The sequence below is a fragment of the Mustela nivalis genome (assembly GCF_964662115.1).
Source record: "Mustela nivalis genome assembly, chromosome: 15".
Classification (NCBI taxonomy): Eukaryota; Metazoa; Chordata; class Mammalia; order Carnivora; family Mustelidae; genus Mustela; species Mustela nivalis.
The window spans coordinates 12,343,919-12,367,621 of NC_139034.1; the positions used below are offsets into that span (position 1 = coordinate 12,343,919).

Genomic DNA, 23,703 nt, shown 5'->3' on the forward strand with positions numbered 1-23,703 from the left:
TTCTCATTTAGCCTCAGAAGGGTTGAGTTTGATGTGACGTAGTAACATCATAGAGCAAAGCCCAGGAAGCTACTATGTCTACAAGTCTATCACTTCGGACAGGTCTGAACTGGAGATGGTGATTGGCATTAAAAAAAGGAGGTGGATCTTCACATCACCATGGCAACAGCAAGGAGGGCTCTAGTTTGGGGGATTGGGTGGGGGAATTCTGTGACTTCCATTCAAGGGCAGGTCAGAGCTGCCTTCTCTCGAAGCAGGTCCAAACCCTGGCTGGGCTGTTTGAGCCTGCCACTTAACTGCACAACCTGTAAATACAGGAGAAACCAAACCTTAAACCATAAACCGCAAATAGGAACAGTTATTGTTGTTAGAATTGATTTTGAACTTTTTATGGCTTCACTTAACACCAAATGCACTATAAGTGGATAATAAATATTAAACAGAAAACCCTTAATGGCATGACAATACATTTTCAGAGGAATATTACTTAATGCATCCGTTGCTAGACTTTGCTTGGGGCTGGAGTGGCCCTCCTCCTCAGGAACTCTAGGGCAAAAATTCAGGGACACTGAGGAGTCTGGAAAAGAGAGCTGAGTCATTGCCCTCAGTTTCACCCTTTCAAGTTCTTATCTAGGGAAAAACCAGGCGTGCTGTGCTGCCATTCTGTTCAAGAGGGGAAAGAGAAAGGAAATGAATAATTACAAGGAATTGAAGAGATGCAAATTTCCCTTGGCTGCCAAGCTGCTGGTGGATCAAGATGTCTCTTTACAGAGGATTTTCATCCGGTTTAATTTGCTTTACTTTCAAGTGAAGAAAGGAGAGGATGTCAGAACACAGGAAACCATAAAGAGACAAACCCAAGGAATAAGAGGAAAGGAAAGAAAAACTTCTTGCTACTAAAAATGCAAGTTACTGCTGTTCTATCAGCAAAAAGAAACTGCACAAAATTACCATGGGAAGAAATCCTTTAGGGGAACCCCGGTGGCCATGGGGAAGTGTGTCTTTAGGTCCCCTGTCATGTTAATTCTCTCTACCTTTGCACCCCCACTTCCCCTCAGCCCATCTTAGGACTGTTTCAAATGACTACCCACTATCAGACAAGCCCCATATCATTGGCTAAAAGCCTGTAAGTAAGAAAAAACAAGTTCCCTTTTCTCTTTCACTGACTTGCTCTGGGCCAGGCACTGTGCTGGGCTCTTTGCACACGCATTTGGGTGTCTGGGTCGAGCTCACCTAGTTCTTCCCCAGGACAGAGGGCTGTTCGACTTGCCTGCAGGACCCATGAAGTGCCCTGCAAAGAGTCTGTTGGTGGGGGTCTCTTGAAGAGAGCCTCCCAGAGGTGAGAGAGCTGCTATTCAAGTTTTGAATAGGCTTCCTCTGAGAAACCTTCCTTGACCTCGCGGTGCCCAGTATCTAAGACAGAGCACCCTATATTTCCTATCAGAGCATTTACCACGCTGACTGTCCACTGTCCCCCAGCAGCCTGTGAGCTCCATAAGGCCAAGGGTTGCCCTGATTTTGTTCACCATTGTATCCCTGGGGCAGACCCCAATGCCTGCTAAGTAGTTGGGACTGGAGATGTAGCTGTTGGATAAGTGAATGAATGGGTCAGGGTCGGGAGAGGAGGAGTGTGTCCTAGAACTACTGAGATCTATCACCTGACATCTTCCTGCCCCCCTGAACATAGCCTCAGTAGAAGATGGTACAATGAAATAACCAATGGGAGAAGGAAGTGCCCCTTACAATTCACAGGATGGTCTCGACAGGCTCCATGGGGCCAGCAACTTCAGCAGCCACAGGAAGGGGCACCTGTGTGCTCATCACCATTGGATCTTTGGATTTCTTCTGTGGCTTCAGTTTTGTGCATCCCCAAGGCTCTGGGGCAAGGATCATGGGCCTCATGTTCCCATTCCACTGAAGTAGGCCATGATAGAGGGCAGGAGTTGGCCAACACCAGGCCATATCTGGGGTGCTGATCATGAGCACATGAGGGTCCCTGATGGAGAGGGAAGACCCACATAGACCATTCCTTGGAAATGCTAAGGGTTGCTGTTTGGGGGGGCTTAACATAAGACTTAGCTGGCACGGCCTGGAGAAACCCAGATCTAACGATTATTTCTAATTTTTCAAGGTAGGCTTTCCTTTATTAACCTCATTCTGCTAGTGAGGAAATGGAGCCAAGAAGGCTAGGTTGCTAGCCCTGGGTCATAGAGGTGATGTCCGACTCAGGGTCTGGTGCTGGGCCCCTCACTGGCTACCTCTGTCAGTGCTGCTGGTACAGCTGCCCAGGTTCCACTTAGCCTCGTGGCCCCGAAAGAAAACCTGGCCTGGGGGAGACATAGGGGAAATGAGAGCCCACCAAGGAGGCAACTGCATCAACTGCGGGCTGTGTCCTGGGAAGAGAGTACCATCATCGCCCAGAGGTGGAATTTGTTCTGGAAAGCAGACGCTGTCGGCTGGCCCTGGCATTGTAGCCTGTGGGCAAGGTCTTGGTCAGAGGAGAGTATCTGGCCACTGGCAAGGCAAAATAGGGCATCCATCTCACACACCAAAGGAGATTTGTGCCAGCTTTTCCCTTGCACAGAAATGGGGAAGCGAAGGAACGATTTCAGTAATAAGCATCCGGGCTTCAGGTATTACCAACAGAAGCCATAAAATGGGTGTTTGGATGAGTTATCAGGGCACAAAGAGGCAAAAACCCAATTTAGGAGATGATGTCAAGTGGAGTAAATCCAAACTAATTGGCGTGCTGAGCCTTAACCACTGTAAAGGGAAATCATAACAGATCTTCGTTAAAAAATATGCGGAAGATAAACAAGCTGACTTACCAGCTGGGGAAATCATGATTACTTTTCCAGAGAGCTGCAGTCAAGGCCTGTGCCTTCAGTGTACTGGATTTAATAAATATTTGCTCAGAGTCCTTAGGTTTTGCGTGTTTGTGATGCTCCCGAGCCTGTGGTGGGCTGTGGATGGGCTCAGCCTCAGGCGTCCCCTTGGCTGGTTAACACCCTGGTCTCGTATTCATATTGTTCGGCTTGAAAAAGTGAGTAAGGTCAGTGATGTTCAGGAGGAGCAGGGGTGAACGAGACATCTCTCACAGAAAGACATGGATTTGGGGGGCATGACTCCAGCCTTTCAAGGACAAGGTCACGGACAGGTCTTCTGGGCCCTCGTCAAATGCTGGGGTCAATGGAGGAAAGCCACTGCCAGAGATTCCCAAACCCCAGATTCATGTTTGATAACAGTCAGAGAGAAACCACTTTGCACGTCTGCTTAAAACCTCACTGTGTTCCATAAGAGGTTATGTTCTGGGTTGAAAGAGATACACCATTCTGTTCAGTCGTTGGCCCCGCCGTGGAGAGAACACTCAGAGGCAGGAGCTAGCAAGAAAGGTTCGCACGGGAGGGAAGAACAGCTCCCTTCCGGAATGCTGTCAAGTGTTCTGTTAAGGGTTTTCAGGACACTGTCCCCGGGTTGGGGGGTGGGGTGAGGGGTGTTAGGATTACCTTAAACTGACAGATGACAATGCCGCAGCTCAGAGAGGTTAAGTACCTTGTCCAAAGCGACACAGCCAACGATTAGCAGAGCTGGGATGGCGCTGATCCCTCCGCCCTTCTCCAGAGCAGGGGGGCTTCAGAGCCAAGTCACTGGGGAAACAGGCCCCATCCAGTCCTGGAGTTTTCTTCTTTATGGTGCTCTGCTTCTTTCCAGAGAAGGCAGAGTTTCGGAAGTTTGCTGTGATTCCCAGTGCTCCAAGAGAGTCCCTCGGACAAAGCGCAGGTACTGGTACATGCAGACATCAGTGTCACCAAGGGGTTGAGGCGAACCCCTAGCTCACTTCTTTCTTTTTTTTTTAAGATTTTATTTATTTATTTATTTATTTATTTGACAGAGAGAGAGATCACAAGTAGGCAGAGAGTCAGGCAGAGAGAGGAGGAAGCAGGCTCCCCACTGAGCAGAGAGCCTGACGGGGGTCTCCATCCCAATACCCCGAGATCATGACCCTAGCTGAAAGCAGAGCCTTTAACCCCCTGAGCGACCCAGGCACCCCCTATCATGCCTTTCTTATTGAGTGTCAAGATAGCTTAAGACTCATTTTAACAAAGTCTTTAAAAATACCCCACCTTTTGGAGACATATCAAATGGTAAGAAAAAATTATTAATCATACAAAATATCATCACATTGTACATCTAAATCCGTAATATTGCATAGTGAGAAGTAGAAATTACAACACATGCACAGAACAAAAAAGCTATTCGAGCCCCAAGTTCATGACTAAACAGTCATCTTGTCTATTCCATTTGCTCTATTGTTTGCTGCTGCCTTCCACAGCTATTTATTTTAATCCAGTCCTCTAAAGAGATATTAATAAACTTTAGAACTTCCGTTGTGCCCTTTGCCTCGACACAAGCAAAACAAGTTTATTTTCTTATGCTATGATAGATTGATTTTCCCATTATTCGAGTTTGCTTTTCATGAGGGGCATGGGAGGCACAGAATGTTGCAGAATGTACTATTTAGCCATTTAGGTTTCATCTGTATCTCCGGGACCACACCACATAGGCATGCTAATTAAATCGTGCTGCAATTTCAGAACAGAATTCTAACGAAGCCTCGACCAGAAGGAGGATGAGCGGCGGCTGTGGAGATGGAGACAGGGGTGGGGGGGGTAGGGTGGTCTCAGAAACAGAGGCAGGAGGTGGCGGAGGGGGCACAGACGGAGGAGGGGACGTGAGGATGGAGAGGACACTGGGGACGACACTGCAGAGGGAAGGTGAAACTGTGATAAAGATCTGGGGATAATCTTACCACCTGCCCACCTTTCCAATCTCCTGCCCAATGAGCTGTGACCCACCCAGGGCTCTGATGGCTCTGCCCACCCCACTTCTGCAGGAAGGGGAAGTGGGCTCAGAGCTAAGCTTCCTCAAAGGGCTTCCTCAGCATCCAGTCAAGCCCAAATCCTCAGACCCTCTTTCCTACCTGCAAATCTGACAGCTTTCCACCCTAACTGCCTCCTGATAACTCCAGGCTCCCCTCCCCCATCTCCAGGGCCACTATCCCAGGGCTCCTTCCAGATGCATCCCACGCACCTCACCCCCATCAGCAGGAGGCCTGGGGAACGGGCACTGGGGTCCTTCTGACACCAGAGCTCCAGTATGTATGTTGGGTCTGTTCTGGGGACCAGAAATAAAGGAAGCTTTGAGGCCCCGGGAGGAGATCAGTTATTTGTGATGCTGAGGACAGGAAAAAATACCATGGGGAGTGCTTTCCGCTTGACCTTCCAGCCTGCCTGAGCCCCAAGAGGCTGCTACCCCCTTTAGAACTGCCCTGTGACTCATCTTTTGACCCTTCTGATCCCCACTGTGCTCCCCGCTGGAGAGCTCAAGGGTACTTCCTGTCCTTACCATTCTCACTTGGAACTTCATCACAGGCTGCCTTGGGACATCTCTCATATTGTTCTTTTTAGCTTTTCCATGATGACTTTTCCCATGGGATGTTCAAAACTCTTTCCCATGGGATGTCTGATCTCCACTCCTTAGAGGAAAAGGAGCCCTGGGCACTGGGTGGCAGTCTGGGCATGCTGGGGGTGTGGCAATGATTGGGTCAGCCTGTTGCTTCCTGTCCTCTCCTGCGAAGTTAAGATGTACGGTAACAGAAGATACTGATGATAGAACTGCTTTTGTTTTGAGGAAGAAGAATTAGGCACTCTTTCAAAGATAATAGATTCAAAATCGTATTTTTCCTTAATTATTTGGACATTGCTTTAAACGTGAATTATCTCATTTTTGTAATCCTTTATGCCATTTTGCACAGTACACACTCATCAACCATAGGGAAGAATGGTGTTAACAGCATGAACATGGACACAGGAGTCCTTGGAAGGTGGGGGTAATGGTCCACAATGGCCAGAAGCTAGATATGTGTCATTTCCTCTCTGTCACTGCTCTTCAAGTACTTTAACTACTCAGAGTATCTCGTCCTTGTTCTGCAGATGTGACAAGTTGTTTCATGCAACCTCCTGTTACTGTCCCTTGGCACCAAAAAATAACGTATTCAGCTATCATATTATTCATTGAATATTTACTGGAAACCTACCACTCGGTGCAAGCACTAGGCCAGAAGCCTAAGTACAAAGTCATGAAATGCAGCTACAGGGGCACCTGGGTGGCTCAGTCATTAAGTGTCTGCCTTTGGATCAGGTCATGTTCCCAGGATCCTGGGATCGAGACCCACACTGGGCTCTTTGCTCGATGGGATGCCTGGTTTTCCCTCTCCAACTCCCCTTGCTTGTGCTCCCTCTCCCATTATGTCTCTGTCAAATAAATAAATAAAATCTTAAAAAAAAAAAAAAAAGAATGAAGTGCAGTTACAGCCACAAGCAGTGGTCCTTCCACCAGGGGTGACAACTAGCTCTGTGACATGGGTCAAGTGTCCCAGAAATGCTGCAGGTGTAGAAGAGGCCTCAGAGTGGGCAGCCCGGGGGCTGAACAGAGCATATGACTTGGGTCCTGAAAAATGAGTTAGTGATCTTTTAGGAGATAAAAATATTGCAGGCACAGGGAATAGTTCCGGCGAAGGCAGGAAGGCCCGCAAGAACCTGGCATATATGGAGAATAGCAGACTGTTCTGCTGAATGGGCCTTCAGCCCCACTGTGTGAGGTGGTGTGTAAACCTGTGTGAGTGTGTGTGTTGGAGGGGATGATAAGGCTGGAGAGGTGGTCAAGAATCTTTTAGTTTTTAAGATCTTATTTATTTATTTGACAGAGAGAGAGAGAGAAAGATTAACAGCAAGAGAGGGAATACAAGCAGGGGGAGTGGGAGAGGGAGAAGCAGGCTTCCCGCTGAGCAGGGAGCCCAATGCAGGACTCAATCCCAGGACCCTGGGATCATGATCTAAGCTGAAGGCAGACGCTTAACCAGAGCCACCCAGGCACTCTGAGGTAGTAAAGAATCTTGATGCCATGCCTCATTTATATTTTATCTGGAGGCTAAGGGGAACACAGCTGAGGTTTTTCAGCCTATGGAAATAAATGATTAGGGTTGGTTTTCATCAGGTTGTTCTGGTGTAAAGAAAGAATTAGAAGGGTGTCAGTCCAGAGGCCAAGAAACCGGTCTCACCTCCACTTGCCTGCCAGTCTAGGCAAGAGAGCTATACAGCCCTGGACTCTGGCAGAGTGATGCTTCAGAGAAAAACAGGAGAGAGAATTGATCGGATTCGAGGGTCAGGGAGAAAGAGCAGGAAGGAGAAATTGGGGGTGGGGGAGGGGAGAAGGAACACAGAGAGAGGGAGAATCTTAAGCAGGTTCCATGCCCAGCACGGAGCCCAATACAGGTTCTAATGTGGGGCTCAATCCCACGACCCTGAAATCATGACTGGAGCCAAAATCAAGAGTCCGACTCTTAAGGGACTGAGCCACCCCGGCACCCCGGGAAGGAGAATGTTTAAGCAACTCTAGGTAGGGTGTACTTACTGACATGAGGAATTTCTGTTTTCTAATGCAGGTAGAGAGGGTAGACTTCCATTTGCACCATAAATAAAACAGCCATTCATGTTTCCAACTTGTTAACACCAGCATACTATGAACCCCTTTCCTTGAAAATCACATGGTATCAATTTCATGCCGGTAGCAAAGTGCCCTAGTTGACAGACATCCTGCAGTTGCTCAAATCTTTTCTCCTCCACATTCTTTCTTCCACAACAGATTCCCTCTACATCACCCCCCCTAGTACCACAAGACACCGAGAGGAGTTCAGACTGAGGGCAAGCATGGAGCCGTTCTGGGCTCTAGTGCAAGTCTGATTTCTATAAAAAGGCATTTAGAAAACAAGGAGCAATGTTGCCATTTTGCCTTTAATGGAAAAGTGGCTAGTGGTTACAGTAAAAAAAAAAATCATTTTATTTTAAAAAAATCTCTACCAACTTCTAGGCAATCACTGGGTTTTCAGAAATACATGTATACTTGAAAAACAATAGTCTGTATAAAAATAAACTTTGAATGTGCAATTAAAAAGGGAGGTGCCCTGTCCTTTTCAGCTGCACAAATGCACAGTAAAAAGGAGGCAAGTTGGTGTGAGATGGGTTTACCCCAGTGCAGAGGGGGATTTCAAACAGACAGAGCCTGTTTGAAGCGCCTCTTGAGGTCTTGCATGTTGGGAGAGCGCGGCCGGGGAATGATGGAGGCCCTCCTCCTCTCCCCGCTGAGGCTGTGCAGCTTGCTCACCTCTTTACAGAGATACTGAAACACATCACAGAATCCTCATAGTTTTCACTGGTGGAAATTTCAAGGAACAGGCTGCCGTGTTCATTGGCCAGTTGAATGCCATCATGCGTTTGCACCTGACGGGCATGGAGAAGGTCTCCCTTGTTGCCCATGATGATGACAGGAGCCCTAGAGTCAGGGTGGACCTTCCGGATGTGGTGGTAAAGGGGGCAGATGGACTGGTAGCTGTCGTAGTCTGTGATGGAGTAGACCAACAGAAAGCCCTCTGCCCACTGCACGCACTTGGACAGGGAATCAACTACTTGGGTCAGGTTGTCTTGGACCTGAGAAAGATCAAAATGAGTCTGGATCAAGGAAGCCCTCAGTGGGAGAGGACTCAAAATAACATAAGAAAAATGCTTGTAAAAAACGCATTCAAAAGAGAAATCTTAAATACAGTTTGTAGATGCTACCTAACTTCTGCAGGAGGAGGCTTTGGATGCAGGAAGAGCAAGCTCCCTGCCTGGGTTATTTTATGGCTGTTGCCAATGCATTATTCTTAAACCCCCGCTTGGCGGGTATTCTGTGGCAAGCCCTGGCTGACTGCAGAATGACTTCACTGAGAACTTTCAAAGAAGAATGGCACAATCTTTAGGGAACTGAAAATAAAACTTTGAAAATAAGCCAAGATAAATATCTTGGCTCTCCCATCAAAAAACTAAGCTCTAAGACCCTACACGAATCCATTTCCCTTTCAGTTTGTAGAATCTCTTAATCTAACACCTATTTCCTCTCCCAGGGCCTGAGCTTTGATAAAGGAAAGAGGCTGCATGAGGCTGGCTGAGGACTTTGAGGGGTGAAGAGCCCAAGCTCTGGAGAGAGAGTCCTGGGTGTGAACCTCTGTCAACCTTTTCCAGCTACTTGACTGTCGGCAAGTTTCTTAATCTTTCTAAGACTTAGTTATCTCGTGCATCAAACAGGAATAACAATGACAACACTTACCTTACAGGGCTATTAAGATTCAATACTACAATCCCAAGCACTTAGCATTGTGCCTGGCAGCTCTCACATCCATTCATCAAATATTTACTGAAACCTTACTCTGAACACAAGGCACTGTTACGGCGGCTGCCAGGAATGTACAGTAAATGCAACAGGCCCCCCACACCCACCCTTTCACGGAGTTTGCATAAATATCGTGTTAGGTAGACATAAGTGCTGCAGAGGAAAAATAGAGCAGAGTCATCTAATGACAGGACTGGACTCAAGGGGTGTGTGTGGAATGGATGCTCAGAGCCAGCTGTCATCTCCTTGTGTTGAACTGGATGACTCAGGTCTGGTCCCTGTCATTAGAGTAACAAAACAGAGCTATCAGCGGCGAGATGGTCAAAGGGATGCTTCAGTCGAGATCTGGCTGGTACGTGCCCAGTTAGTAAACAAGTATTTCAGTCTCTGTGGGCCACACAGCCTCTGTCACAGTGACTCAACACTGCCACCGGGGCTCACAGGCAGCCACGGAGGGGTTGCAAACAGAAGAATGCAGCCACGTTCCAGGGAGACTTGATTTATGAGAGAGGACAAAGATTGGGTTTGGAGCTAACCTCTGGTCAAGATCGTGTCCATCACAATAAACATGAATCACATTATCTGATCTCCCAAGACTCACTTTAATCTTCCATCATAATAAGCAGGAGTTCCCAAGATGATGGTTTTAATGAAGAAAGGCTGATTGGTGTGTTCTCTTCATATCCACCAACAATACTAAAGCCCCAACTTCCCAAGTAGCTTCTTCGTAAAACAATATCATGGCAGCTATGAAGGGCACTATCACAAACACAAAAGGTCAAGAAAAAATTAGTGGGGCAGCTTTTATCGCCTGTTCACCTTTGCTTCATTCCATCCTTACCCTTATCGCTGCTGGGAAACAAAAAGGGGCTATTTTATTTCCTTCTGAACACATTATTCTGACAGCCCATTTTCCAGCACAGACTCAGTCCTAAGTAGACTGGAATTTGTCCAACACTGTCCCGTCTTCTTTTCCCAAATGAACACACACACACACACACACACACACACACAGCTAAACACACCTGGTTACAAGTCACACCACAGAAAGTCGTATAAAATAGTTCTGTGCCTGCGTTTTCTCTTTGCACTGTCAACAATGTCCTCAATTTGGATATCCATCTGTATCTACAGAGTTTGTATCTACAAAAAGGTGGTACACAAGGGATCTAGTCCTGCTAATCTCAGCACTCAAATAAAAGAAACATAGAAAATGTTCTCTCTTCTTCATCTATGTGAGGAGTTATTTGTTGTTTTTTCCTCCTTCACTTACAATGCACTCATTTTAAGGGAGATTGATTGACAAAATAGAGAACTCAATCTAGAAAACACTAATGAAAATCATCTTTCTTTCTCCACACAGCTTTTTTTTTTTTTTTTTACTTTTTTTAACCAGGGACTCTGAAATGCTTCAGTTAAAATGCCACTGTCAGTTGGCAAATGTAACATCAGAACTCAATTAATAAAAACTTAAAAATAGAAGAAAACCCCACCTAAGGGATACAGAAAAAATATCTCCTTGTAAGATCGAAGTATTTTTCATTTTTAGATGAAACTGGACCTAGTCATCTAAGGTAAGGTTTCCTGTTTTTAATCTATTAAAAAGACTTCTTATTAAAGCCAATTCTGTAAGCGATATATGAAATGTTAGAACTTTTAATCTGGTCCAGTTTCTTAGCTCACCAATAAGAAAGGACTTTTAAAAAGTCTTCTGGCATAGAGCAGGGTCCCAGGGTCCCCTGGTATTTTAGAGACGATATAGGTTATTTTCATTATTCTGAATCTTCTGCAAAAAACAAACAACAAAAGAGCACAACACAAAACAAACAATTGTTTTGTCTGGTACACCACCAGCCAACTGCAGAGAAAGACCCTCCCTTTTGAGAAAGAGCAGAGCTGCTACCCTGTGTGTTGTGCGACCTGCTGGAAAGAGCCGCCGGTACCCACAGAGCAGTGGCCCTCCCAATACCTGGTTGTGTATACCGGTCTGCACACAACACACGAACCCCAGGAGTCCACAGAATAGTGACCTTAGACTGATAGACACTCTTTTGATACAGGCAGACCCCCCAAATAGATTTCATTATCCCGTGTACTGTTCATCTGAAATATCATTGTTCTTCGTGATTCACCTGAAAATGCTCCGAACACAAGCGGTAAAGAGCTTACTTCAGAGCTGGCCCGGAACACCAGGTAACAAGAACTAAAGGAGCGCCAGCACGGCCTGGCCACCAGCAGTGGTGTGCGCACGCTCAGCCCCTGCTCGCCGAGGAGACCACTTCTCCCCCACTGGTGTGGGACCGGGCCTTTCTGACATGCTGGGTTTCAAGTGACAGGTCAGTGTATCAGGCTGAGTACTCCAGAGGATAAATGAGTTCCCTCTGCTGGCTGACCCCTCACCATTAGGTAGAACGGCCATGGTTTCATAGCAACCATTCCAATCTATGCCTACAGGGCCCTGAGATACAAATTCTGTTACTGTTTCAGGCCTTTTTGGTCTTTTTCACTACCACAAGGACAAGTCAGTAAGTTAGATGATAGACAAATGAATTCCATTCATCCTGGTTTTTTCTGCTATTCTTTATGTGAAAGTACTTTTAATATATATATATTAAAAGTATATATATATATATATATATATATATAAAGTGATATATATATATATATATCACATAGCACTATACAAATGCTAGTTATTACAAATTACATCCAAATGAAGCTAGATGTCTCAGAAACTGGCATTCTTATTGTTTATTTTTATTTTAAAAAATCAGTCATTTTCCTACTTGGCTCAGAATCAGAATGTTTCATCATAGTTCAGTTTTAGGATTCCTCTAAAGTGATCTAGAAACAAAGACAGTAATACACATTCTTCCAACTTCAATACTGAAGTATATACAACACTCATCAGGAGCTGAAACACTTTCATGAGCAGACAATGACCAACTACAGAATGTCCTGGTGGGTTACAGTCCCGAAGGTGGTGAGAAGACCTACTCTCGGACACCAGTGATTTGGCTGAAAGAGTCTCTCATGTCCAATAAAAACTGAGTTTTGACATCCTGCTTTTTTAGAGAGAGTTAACAAGATTAAGAAAGGGGTTTTAGAAAAGCTTCTCAAAAGGCCCCACACTTTGACCTGTTTTTTTCTGGTGAAAAATGCACACGAAGTCTAAGCATGTACACGTGTGGTAAATGACAGCTTTTCTAAAGCAAGAGCATGAACATCCAAATCTCATGGCTGGTCCACTTGAGAACCTTCTTAATAGTCATGGACAGAATGGCTTTATTCATTTTTATAAACAGATACACCAAGTCTTTTTAGCTTAGTTCTTACTATTAAATTTACCTTTAATAAGGTAAATGGTTTATTTTTTAAGAATGTTTTAATTTTTAAAAAATTTTAAAAAAAAATCTTTTTTACAAACTCATGGCCCAGAGATCAAGACCTGAGCTGACATCCAGAGTTGGATGCTTAACCAACTGAGCCACCTAGATGCCCCTTAAATTTATCTTTTAAAATAACCTAAGAAAAAAAATACCCTTTTCTTCTATAACTTGATATGCCATTGCCACTTTCATCTGTGACAAGGACCTTCCCCCCTCACACCCTGGACGAATGAATTTACTGTGCTCCATACTGAGAAATGTTGTCACTATGATTATTCCATGAAACTGCTGAAACGCTGTCAGTACCTTGGAAGCCCAAGCCACATGACCCACAACGGGGACCAGCTGGAGTCCTACTCTTTCTCGCTGAAGGTGCCTGGCTGCTCTTCGGTAGCCTGGGCTGCCTCCTCGACAATATGGACCTCAAATGCCTTCAGGACAACAGCAGGGGACGGCGCTGGCTTTTAGCATTGCCATGGCCTCACTGTGACTTCAATTGGTCAAATCAATGCCATTGATATTCAGCAATATATCACCTGTCCAAAGGAATAAACAAGAAAAATGAGATGAGCTCCCAAGTCATTATCTTCCCTATACATCCTGTTATTTGTAATTTTTTCACATCTCTGTCATTCTTACTATATCAAAGGAAAAATCCAATTCATGGAAAATATTCCAAAACAACTCAAAACTTTAAGATAATTTCATCATATATAGGAAAAAATGTGGCTTGAGGCACTGTGATTCAACTGGAAGTCCAAGTCATTAGACCTCATTTTGCTAATGTGCAGGACCTGGGTATGTTCATTTCTCTTCTTTGGGCTTCAGTAATTTCTATAGTTCTTTCCTGCTCAAAAATTATTTGATCTTTTGCTCTTAGAAATGAATTTTTAACATATCCTGTTTTAGAGTTACACAGTTTTATAGATAAAGATAGTCCTACAGAGTTTGCTCAGTGTGAATGTATCGGAATACTTAAAGAGAAGAGATCCTTGGGTCTACACAAAGAAATGAAACTTGTGATTTGAGCATCTTTTGCTTAAGGAAGAAAAAAAAGTGCTTGTTGCCCTGCCAAGTAATATAAAAAAAAAAAAAAAAAGGGCAACGAGGATTATATAAAAGATTAGGAAGGAAAAGATGAGTGTTCTATTTTTTAGAGGGTTTTTTCCAACATGAAATAATGCAATGATCCAAATAAACATTAGAAAATAACGGAAAGGGTGCCTGGGTGGCTCAGTGGGTTAAACCCTCTGCCTGCAGCTCAGGTCATGATCCCAGGTCCTAAGATCAGGCTCTGCTCAGCCGGAAGCCTGCTTCCCCCCCAACCCCTCGCCTGCCTCTCTGCCTACTTGTAATCTCTATCTGTGAAATAAATAAATAAAATCTTTTTTAAAAAAGAACAGAAACATCATCAAACTGCAGCAATTTTCCTTCCCATCAGGCATTTTTCTAACCTTAGAGAGAGGTTTTACACTTATATATGGAAGGGACATTTTAAAAAAAATTTTTTAAGATTTTATTTATTTATTTGATAGAGATCACAAGTAGATGGAGAGGCAGGTAGAGAGAGAGAGAGATGGAAGCAGGCTCCCTGCTGAGCAGAGAGCCCGATGCGGGACTCGATCCCAGGACCTTGAGATCATGACCTGAGCCGAAAGCAGCAGCTTAACCCACTGAGCCACCCAGGTGCCCTAAAATATTTTTTTAAAAATCATATTTAATAGAAAATTTGGGGAATATTTGTTATTTTTTCAAACATGAGTTGCATGCAGGGAGAAGATGGGAAGAGTTTCACTGTTCCCAGCCCTTCCTATCTTACCTCTTTTGATGCGGCCATCACGTGCCAGACAGCCATGAGCTGGCACACTGGTTACAAGGATGGGCAGTTCACCACTCTTGCTTCCTCTGCCCCCTGCCACTGTCATTCCCAGGGACTCATGTGGTTCCTTCTTTACAGTAATGTGTTTTTCTTGGCATGTAACACACTGGGTAAGATCCTAACAATTGAGAAGAAAATTTATTGGAAAATAAATAATACATAGCTGAAGTAAAGTAAGGAAACTGAAGGAAAAAATACCATGGCAATGATAAAGTCACTGTTAAAATCAATTACCGTAGAAATTATACACAGTTCTTCATGGTACAAACATGACACCGAACACTGGGGATCACAATGTCAGACTTTGGACGGCTGTATTTTCATATGACTATGTATGGAACAGAAAAAACTCAGGACTGTTGATATATGGAAGTCAAAATAGGGCCAATTCTACAAAAGTAAATAATGCATTTGAGTTTTAAGATTCTGAAGACAAGCTAATCAATTTTATTTCTTTCTCTCTCCTCTATTCTTTGAAAGAAATGTTGACAGAATAGTACAAAAGTAAAGTGCAGATTTTGTTAACTGACAGAAAAAAGCTATAGATCTATCTTCTGTTTCTTACTTATGAGAATGCTCAGTCATGAAACGGGTGCAAACTGAAATTCACAACCTTTACAGAAAGCTATAAGGATATGAAATAACTGAATTTTTGAAAAAGTTAAGGAAGAGAAAAAATTTCAAACAAACTGTGTTCTCAGGAAAAAGCAATTTTTACCGATATTTATTGTTTCTATTTATTACCGATATTTATTGACACTCCTAGAAGAAAAGCAAAATTTAAAACATCACCTTTTTAAAATTAGAATGCTATAAAAAACAAGGTATACCTATGCAATATTAATATTAAAATAGCAATAGTAACTAACATTTATTGAAGATTTACTATGTGTAAAGCAAATGGCTTCACATGTATTATTTCATTTTAATGGTTTCATTAAATTTCATTACAATGGTCCTGAGTGTAAATCCTATGGTTGGCCCCATTTTATAAACAAGGGAATAGCCTTATTAGAAAGGTCATGTAATTTGCTCCAAATTATATTGCTATGCATGATCACACTGGGATTTGAAGTGATTCAAGTTAAAAAAAATACACATATATACACTTAGTGTATATACATAAACATGTATTCATATGTAGTTGTGTATGTTCATACAGCATGATGCTATATGCATCCACACTACAAGGGTGCTATCCCATTAAGTGTAATAATGGAAGCTAATATCTCAAAAGGTTCCTTAATGCATATACTATAAGAGCATAGTGTAGATAACAAGATAACTATTACCACGACTAACAATATCAACAGTAGAACTAGATGAATTCTTTTGCTAGAACTGTAACATTTCCTTTAGTGACACTGCTTCAGAGCGGACAGGTACGACGTGTCAGTCAAGCCCTGGACCGGCAGGGTTGTCTGCTCTTCTCTGCTCCTGAAACCCACACTCTGAAATTTTCTTGAGGGCACTACTTAAATAGCCTAGAGTTCCTTGAATTTTGACCTCATAGAAAACCTGTAAACGTCTACAGGTGGTATCATAGCATATGACATCTATGTTCGCATCCTTCCAAACTGGGCAAGACCCACGTTATTATGAAGACAATCCAGGTAAACTCAGCTGGGAACATACTGACTTCAACGCTTGTGTCTGTCAGGTTTTGAGTCAATCAGAGGTGGTTGTTTTATTCCTTGATATGGCTGAGATGTATGCATTTTAGCCAAACTTCACAGATTACTCTTGGTACACTTCATGGAAACTTCTAAGGGCTTAACACTGTATGAATGTTTCCAAGCAGCTACGCAGAGGCTTAGTAATAGAGTAATGTGTGCTTTAATTTTTAACAATGATTATCCTCTGAACAGGTTGTTTTGATGAATTTGTATTTGTTTTCCCTAGGAGACCGTTATTTTTTTAAATTAGGATTTGACATCACAAATGCTGTATGTTAATGGTAAATTGTTAAATTAATGCTTAAAATTACATTTCATGTGGCTGTTCTAACAATCAGGTTTACAGAGCACCTAGAGTAAGAATTCAGCATTGCTATTGAAAACACCACCACTTAAAATTAAGGAATAGAAACTAGTAAAAAGAAAAATATATGTGCCCAAAACAAACAAAAGGACATAAATAGTCCTCTATATGGATGCTGAAATGGTTAAGTAGTTCTTAAAACAGTCTTAAAATTGTAGTGTTGTCTTTGAGCACCCATATTTCAACTTTCTATAGAATTCATGGATTCAGTTACCAACTTTTGCCTTAATTATGATTCTTTAGGAAAATGTATATATATGTAACTTGTAAAGCAAGGACCAGCGATATGAACAACTCCTATTCAAATTCCTTTTTGAAACAATAACTGCTTTTCGTAGTCATCATTGTGAAAGCAAAATTATCGGTTCCCTTCACACATTTTGTTTTCTGTTCAAAAATAAGAATAAGTTTGTGCTTATAATTTCTTAAAAGTTTTAACTGACCAATGACCAGTGACAAGGCTATACTTCAGCTCAGAATACCAGATGAACCTGATGGGCCAAAAATACTTGTGCCTTTAAATGATGCTTTCTTGGGCTCCTGTGACAGTACAGAGTTATTCTCTCAAATTGTACTTACATTAAGAAGCCACTTTAAGCTAAACATGCGTTTCTCAAGTCATTCTCCTTAAGTAAAATTAAATTGCTTTGCTAAATAAAAACTTATTTACTGGTCTACTTAAAAACTATAGGAAGTAAAAACAAACAGACAAAAAACTATAGGAAGTTTCCTATGTGTGATTTTCACACAGTTGGTAAATAGCATCATTTTAAAAATTCTGGCCTATCACAAGTTGAGTTCTGATGAAAGATCAAATGAAGTAAATAATACTGAGAACACAGTAAAGTGCCACTGTTTTTTGATTTCTACTGATTTCTGCATCCAAAGTGAGACAACATCAGAATTTTTGGCACAGATAAATGACCTAGGAATATATTATCAAAGCACTGAAATATGAAAGATGCAGCAAAAAGCTCAACATTCGGGAATTTAAAATGATCTAGGGTAGTATTCCTATAAACTGTAACATAGAAAGAATTGCTTTATGTGTTTTGCATGTACCTATCAGAAAGAATGATTTATGCTTCATATTCACATAGAGAATTCTGTTGTTGTAGGCAAACTGCCCAACCGCTAAGTATGGACTTGTTGGTCATTGTCTTTTTTTCAGTTACATAACCACCTGTTACAACTGAATGAGCAAACCAAGATAAATCCCACTTTCAAGCAGGACCAAACAAAGAAGTCTTTCTAGAAGATCAAACACTTCTCATCAATCTGGCAGAGGGACCTTCTTACTAAGAAACCACCCCTACTGGCTGAGGAACAGACTGTACAGGGACTCTCAAGGTAGCCAAACACACATTCCACACCCCCAAACACCTTGTGCTCACCTTTTCCAACAGAGTAACAGCACTCATTTAAATCTTACCAGTTTGTAACAAGGATTCCCTGAGGGCAGATGAATGAAAACATGCAAACTCGAGGCCTCACTTTGTGTGAGCTGGGACTGTTGTGGTACAGCAGCTGTGCATGGTGCTGGCTGCTACTCTGAGCTCCTGCGTCCTGGACAGGGTTACCAGGCTGGGATTTTTCCAGCCTAGCAATTGTTAAATCCACCCTCTCGCCACTAGCCTGGAGAAAACACACATATATAACCACCAGTCATTAATGATGCTTCTCACTTAAAAAAAATTATAGGGAGGGTCATTTTCAATGCACTTATCATGGCTGTATCAGAGCCTCACCTGAGTGGGGACTGCAGGCCCCTGTTGGGGGTGGGGCAGACGAGGGAGTTCATTTCAGGAGCTAATACTTTAAAACTTCTGCAGGTAAAAGAGCCACACACAGACCTCTTGGGTAAGCCTTCCCTAACCCTGGAAATACCAAGGACATAACCAAAGCAAAGCCTGGGTTCTGATCTCCCCATGATTTCTTGAAGGGTAACTGTATTTTTATACTTCCCTCCCCTGCAAAACTGGCCTTGGCACTGAGAGAAAGAGAGCAAAGAAGATTAAAGGATGAACGGATTCCAAACTGGATTACAATTCTTTGTGATTTCTGAAATAAATTCCAAGATGGCTACTTTGAGAGTGATAATCAATGAAACTACATGTAGCTCTGTTTCCACACACTACAGCTTCAAATCGAAAATAGGGATCAGCTTAAACAGTCCTGAAAAGAATGATAACAAAGGTCCTGTAAAACAGGATTAGTATTTATATACATTACAAATTGTGTGCGTAATTTTAGAGGTGATGACAACCACGTTGAATTTAGAGGTCCATTATCTGTATTTATAGATCTAGATCTGAAACACAGATTCACATCTATTACACTTTTTAAAGCTATTTTATCTTTGCTTTTAACGTACAGGCCTGGTCTACTTGATGCTGATTCTTGGTCATGACTACAACTTTCCAAGTTTACTATCATTTCTATGGAAAAATTTGACAGCCTGCTTTCAAGAAGGTGTGGTGGAAAGTAGAATCCTCCTCCCCCATGACTGCAGTCAGTAATGTTAAGAAAGCACTCCAGTTTCAGTTCTCAAGTTGGAAAAGGAGTGAAAACCATAATTTTAAAAAAAGATTTTATTTATTTGAGAGCGAAAGCGAGAGAGCAGGGTGGTGGGGCAAAGGAAGAGGGAGAAGCCGACTCCTCGCAGGGCAGAGAGCCCGATGGAGGATCTGAGCGGAAGGCAGATGCTGAACCATGGAGCCAAAACATTAAGATGTTTTTCACAAAGAAACAACTTGAGCAATATATTATATTTGGTATCATATATAAGTATCTGTATCTAATTTTTTTAAACATCTAGTCTGGGACAAGAGACCAATGCCTGAATCTCCCTCCTAATGCAAGATGGCTACGGGTGTGTGTGTTCCCATAGTTATAATGAACCAAAAATTTGTGAAAAAGAGTAACTTAAATGGGATTTAAATTTGGGTTTTCTTACACAGTAGCTTAAATCTTCATTGTAACTCAATTCTGTTTACTATACACATTTCTCAGTGATTATCAACCTACCTTAATTCCTGATGCTTGATTATGTTACTGCTTGGTTTCCTTTATGTCAAAGTGTTTTCTTGTGCTTACTTAAAACAGAACAAAACAAAACACCATACACATCTTTGTTTCACCCCTATCTCTGTAGGAGATACACATATCATTAAATGCTCTGGTAGGTTATAGAACCAGAAGGTCTGCTCTGGATGATTTTCTACTTTTTCTATCTTTTTTTTTTTTTTAATTTAAAGCTGTTTTCTTTTTTAAAAGATTTTATTATTTATTTATTTATTTATTTGACAGAAAGCAAGAGAAGGAACACAAGCAGGGGGAGTGGGAGAGGGAGAAGCAGATTCCTGGCTGAGCAGAGAGCCCCAATGTGAGACTAGATGCCAGGACCCTGGGATCATGCCTGACCGAAGGCAGATGCTTAATGACTGAGCCACCCAGGTGCCCCTCTACTTTACCTATTTTAATGCTCTTATTGAAAAATTTTTTTCTCTAATAATAACCATCATTACTTCACAGGGCTACTGTAAGAACACAAGTTATGATGTGTTTGAAATGCTCTGAATGCTTTATAAAAAAGGCACTATAGAGATAATGAGTTATTCTCAATAAAAGTTGACTTTCCCCACTTGTATGGAGCTGAAGCAGAGAGTGAAAGTTACAAGAGCAGAGAAGTCACAACTTTGGAACCACAGCTCCTTCAAGCTTTGCTTGTCTCACCTGTTAAATGTGGACATAAATGTGTGTTTTATGTCTGGGCTTAAGTGGAGCCCATGGAGCAAATGAAAAACCCATGTGAAAATTTAGAGCCTTCACTCTATAAAGAGCAAGGCTAAATGTTCACAGGGATTCAGTTTTCCGGACAGGATTTTATCTGTAATGATAAAATCATCTCTTGTGCATTTGGAAGGATTTGGGGAGCCATGTTTGATTTCCCCCATGAAATATCAAATATCCCTCAGGTTCTCATGTTACGAAAACATCGACATAAAGGCTGAGCACGTGGAATGAATATCCGCGTGTACCTGAATGATCTGGGCGGCAAGCTCAGGGGTTCCGAGCTTCAGGTCGTGTCCATTGATGGCGAGCACTCGGTCGTTGCTGCTCAGCCTTCCATCCTGGGCAGCCAGCCAGGCCCCCTTCCAACAGATCAAGGATAAAAACTCCTGGCCCATCGGTCCTTCGAATGAATTTAATGCCAAGTTGTTCACCAGAGTCCTGTTTGTGAAGGACCACGTGGAAGACCTCTTCCCGGGAAGAGCTACAGTTGAAGTGGTTGTAGGTCCGGCCCCCAAAGCACCGCTCTCGCAGCACGGTCAGGTGCAGCGTGGAACAGGGCTGGCAAAGGGCGGCTCTGGCATAGTTGTGAGACACATTGCTGGTGCTACAGTTGTTGACCTGGAAGAAAAGAATTATGACCGAGGTGGGACAATCTTTTAACTTCTCAACTGGTAAACATTTATATGCCATTTCCAAAAGAAACTGACTTTGGAAAATGATATACAGTCATTATTTACAAAGAAAAGCCCTGAAGATGTTTTAAAATGCACAGTTCCTAAGCTTCACTCACAATGACTAGCACGAAGTAGAGAATGGCAGTTAGGATCTCAGGCTTCAGCAACGGTGCTGAATCAGAGTCCCTGGTCCTGCCAGTAGCGGGATGTCTGAGTGTGTCCCCTGAGTGGTGAGATGGGTTTACTCTCCGCTTCACGGGACCAGGAGGAGAATGCAGAGACAGCAGCAGCATGTGGCAAGTGCCAACAAAATACTAGTTCTAGTGGAACAGAAACTGAAGATCTACTGGATTTATGTGGCTTTTCCAAATGAAAAACACTTACGCTGGAAAAAATACACCAAGTTTTAATCTAAGAAAAGGGACACAGTCCAGATACACAATCTGATCTCAGATCAGTCATTTTTACTTTAAAGAAAAGCAGGCAATTACAGTTTCACTCTGTTTAGCACTCAAGTGTAACATCTATCTAATACAACAAGCTTAACTCAGTACTCACAGAACATTTACTTACTAAACCTTATGGCCCTGAAAGGAGTATAGTGACTGATCCTGGGACAGGAACAGGACTAAGAAAATACACCCAGCTTCAGTTATTCACCTAGTCAGAGGAAGAGGTTGGCACAATTCTGAGTATTTATTACAATTAGAATTCCTCTCCTCATCAGTCTGCACCAACAGCAAGCAGAAATGGACATTCTCTTGGATGCATTATGTGGCAGGCTCTGGGTTAGGTGCTTTTGATTACCCAAACCCTTCAATCTTTTTCACGTGAGTCTATCTTAAGGAAAGCCTTCCCCCTTCCTACCCATCTCGAGTTGACAGTTTTGAGCACCACTAATTTGAATTTTATTGATTCGGGCCTGTGGACATCTTTTAAAATTCAGGCATCAAATGCCATAGATCTCACACATAAACTTGCTCTTCTCCCAACTTTGCAACATCTGTGCATTTGGTTGCCATCCAGATCCTTGATGAAAAAGTTGAGTAACATAGGGTCAAGAACAGAACTTTAAGACAGCTTCTAAAAAACCAGCCTGACGTGGATTAGTTAGTCAAAGCTCATCATTTCTGGTTATTCAGCTAAAAAGCCACTTATCTCTAGGTTCTTATTTTTCCGTCTTAAATTCACATCTATCACAAATGACTTTACAAACATCTGGCTGGAATCCAGTGCTAGCCATGTGCGAGTATGTAGCCTCACACCATCTTCGTGATGTGGGTTGTGGAATATCTTACAATCAGAGATTTTCCCTTCACAAATGTGTGGTTGTCAGTGAAACACAGAGAAAGCAGAGACCAAATAAAATACTGTTGCTAGATGTTGTAGAAATAGCACCAGCAGAGTAAACTTTACCACATCTTTAGCTAAACATATTTTGTACCAATGCAGTCAAGACACGACTGCAATTATTTTCCTTCAAAACCAAAAGTGAATAAATCACTGATGACTCAGATTGCACTGTAAATTCGTACTCTTAATCATGTTCTGAAATTTGTATTATTTTTAATGGTAATATTGATGTAATCTCTTACACTATTTTATTCTTCAAACTGCTCAAAATGCTGCACTGTGAAAGGCCCTGAGGGTATATGGTTCTCCTTTTCAAATAGGTTATTTAATAGAATAACATGGATGTGTGGGTATATATATAAAACATACACATACACATATGCACATATATAATCATCGTGGGGAAACCAAAGCCACCCACTGTTACTACATCTAGTTTGCTAAACTAAAAACACAGGCTAGCTAGCCCTTTGGTCTGTAAATAAACCATCTTAACCACTCTAAGGTCTTTTCAAATTGGCTCACGGTATTATTTATGCAGCTCACAAAAAGTGGAAGATAACCAGGTAGTAAAAATATACTAAGGAGCCTTCTTTCCAAGTGTTTCCTTTTGAATGGCCATAAATACTACTCTGTATTTGGGCAAGTAGTGTGGCTTTACTTATTGGCTCCAGCATACCAGTCAAAGGCCAATGAGAAGTCAGGCCCACAAGAGGAAAGACCCTTTGTGATTTCAATAATCAGGTTATGTGCTCATAGTTTTTGTATCAATTTGAAATCATTAAACTGCATTTAAGATTGCCATTATTAGGGTTATTAATATGTATGCCTCCATAAACAATAATAATGCACTGGAATGTCTACAATGCTGATTTATAGCTTTGAGTTATTTCCCCAAATTATAGCCAGTATTTCAGATAATTAGATTTTTATTTGAGGTATACAGATTCAGTTATGTTATTAAACAATTCTCCAAAGCAGACCAGTAAAAAAGCCTGTAGATGAAATATTTTAGCAAACAAAACCCTATAGCAAACAAAACTATATATTAAATATATTTTTATACATTTTTATATTTTTTGCTAATATATTAGCAAACTATATGTTAAATACATTAGTAAATCTGAGGTTACAGATTTCACCTCAATTATACTCAAAGAAATGCAAATAAGAACAAAGCATTTGTTTTTACCTTTAAAATTTAGAAAAAGCATGAGAAATATGTAAAATGAAAATATGTAAAAAATATGAAATATGTAAAATATGTAAAAAGAAAAATATGTAAAAAATTTAATATCCAAAGCTG

The 23,703-nt window shown here is 42.0% G+C and overlaps 1 protein-coding gene and 2 pseudogenes across 3 annotated transcripts in view; 1 reads left to right on the top strand and 2 right to left on the bottom strand.

Moving 5' to 3' along the window:
* Positions 1-5,142, top strand: part of LOC309848902 (uncharacterized protein) — a gene marked incomplete at its 3' end in the record, with an annotated part of 34,635 nt that extends 29,493 nt beyond the window's left edge. The window contains exon 3 of the mRNA XM_082700939.1: positions 5,051-5,142. Coding sequence (XP_082557065.1) covers positions 5,051-5,142 — 92 coding nt within the window. The remainder of the gene's footprint in view (positions 1-5,050) is intronic.
* Positions 5,143-7,840: 2,698 nt separating this feature from the next.
* Positions 7,841-9,277, bottom strand: LOC309848903 (ras-like protein family member 11A pseudogene; annotated as a pseudogene). The gene is made up of 2 exons: positions 9,272-9,277; positions 7,841-8,546 (listed from the first exon to the last, which is right to left on the bottom strand). The product of its transcript is annotated as a ras-like protein family member 11A pseudogene (transcript).
* A 587-nt stretch (positions 9,278-9,864) lies between these two features.
* The window catches only part of LOC309848748 (ligand of Numb protein X 2-like), a 28,591-nt pseudogene continuing 14,752 nt past the window's right edge, over positions 9,865-23,703 (bottom strand). Inside the window, exons 4-8 of the transcript XR_014316575.1 lie at positions 20,616-20,988; positions 18,070-18,210; positions 14,476-14,653; positions 12,963-13,192; positions 9,865-10,026 (exon numbers count right to left, since the gene is read on the bottom strand). The product of XR_014316575.1 is annotated as a ligand of Numb protein X 2-like (transcript). The remainder of the gene's footprint in view (positions 10,027-12,962; positions 13,193-14,475; positions 14,654-18,069; positions 18,211-20,615; positions 20,989-23,703) is intronic.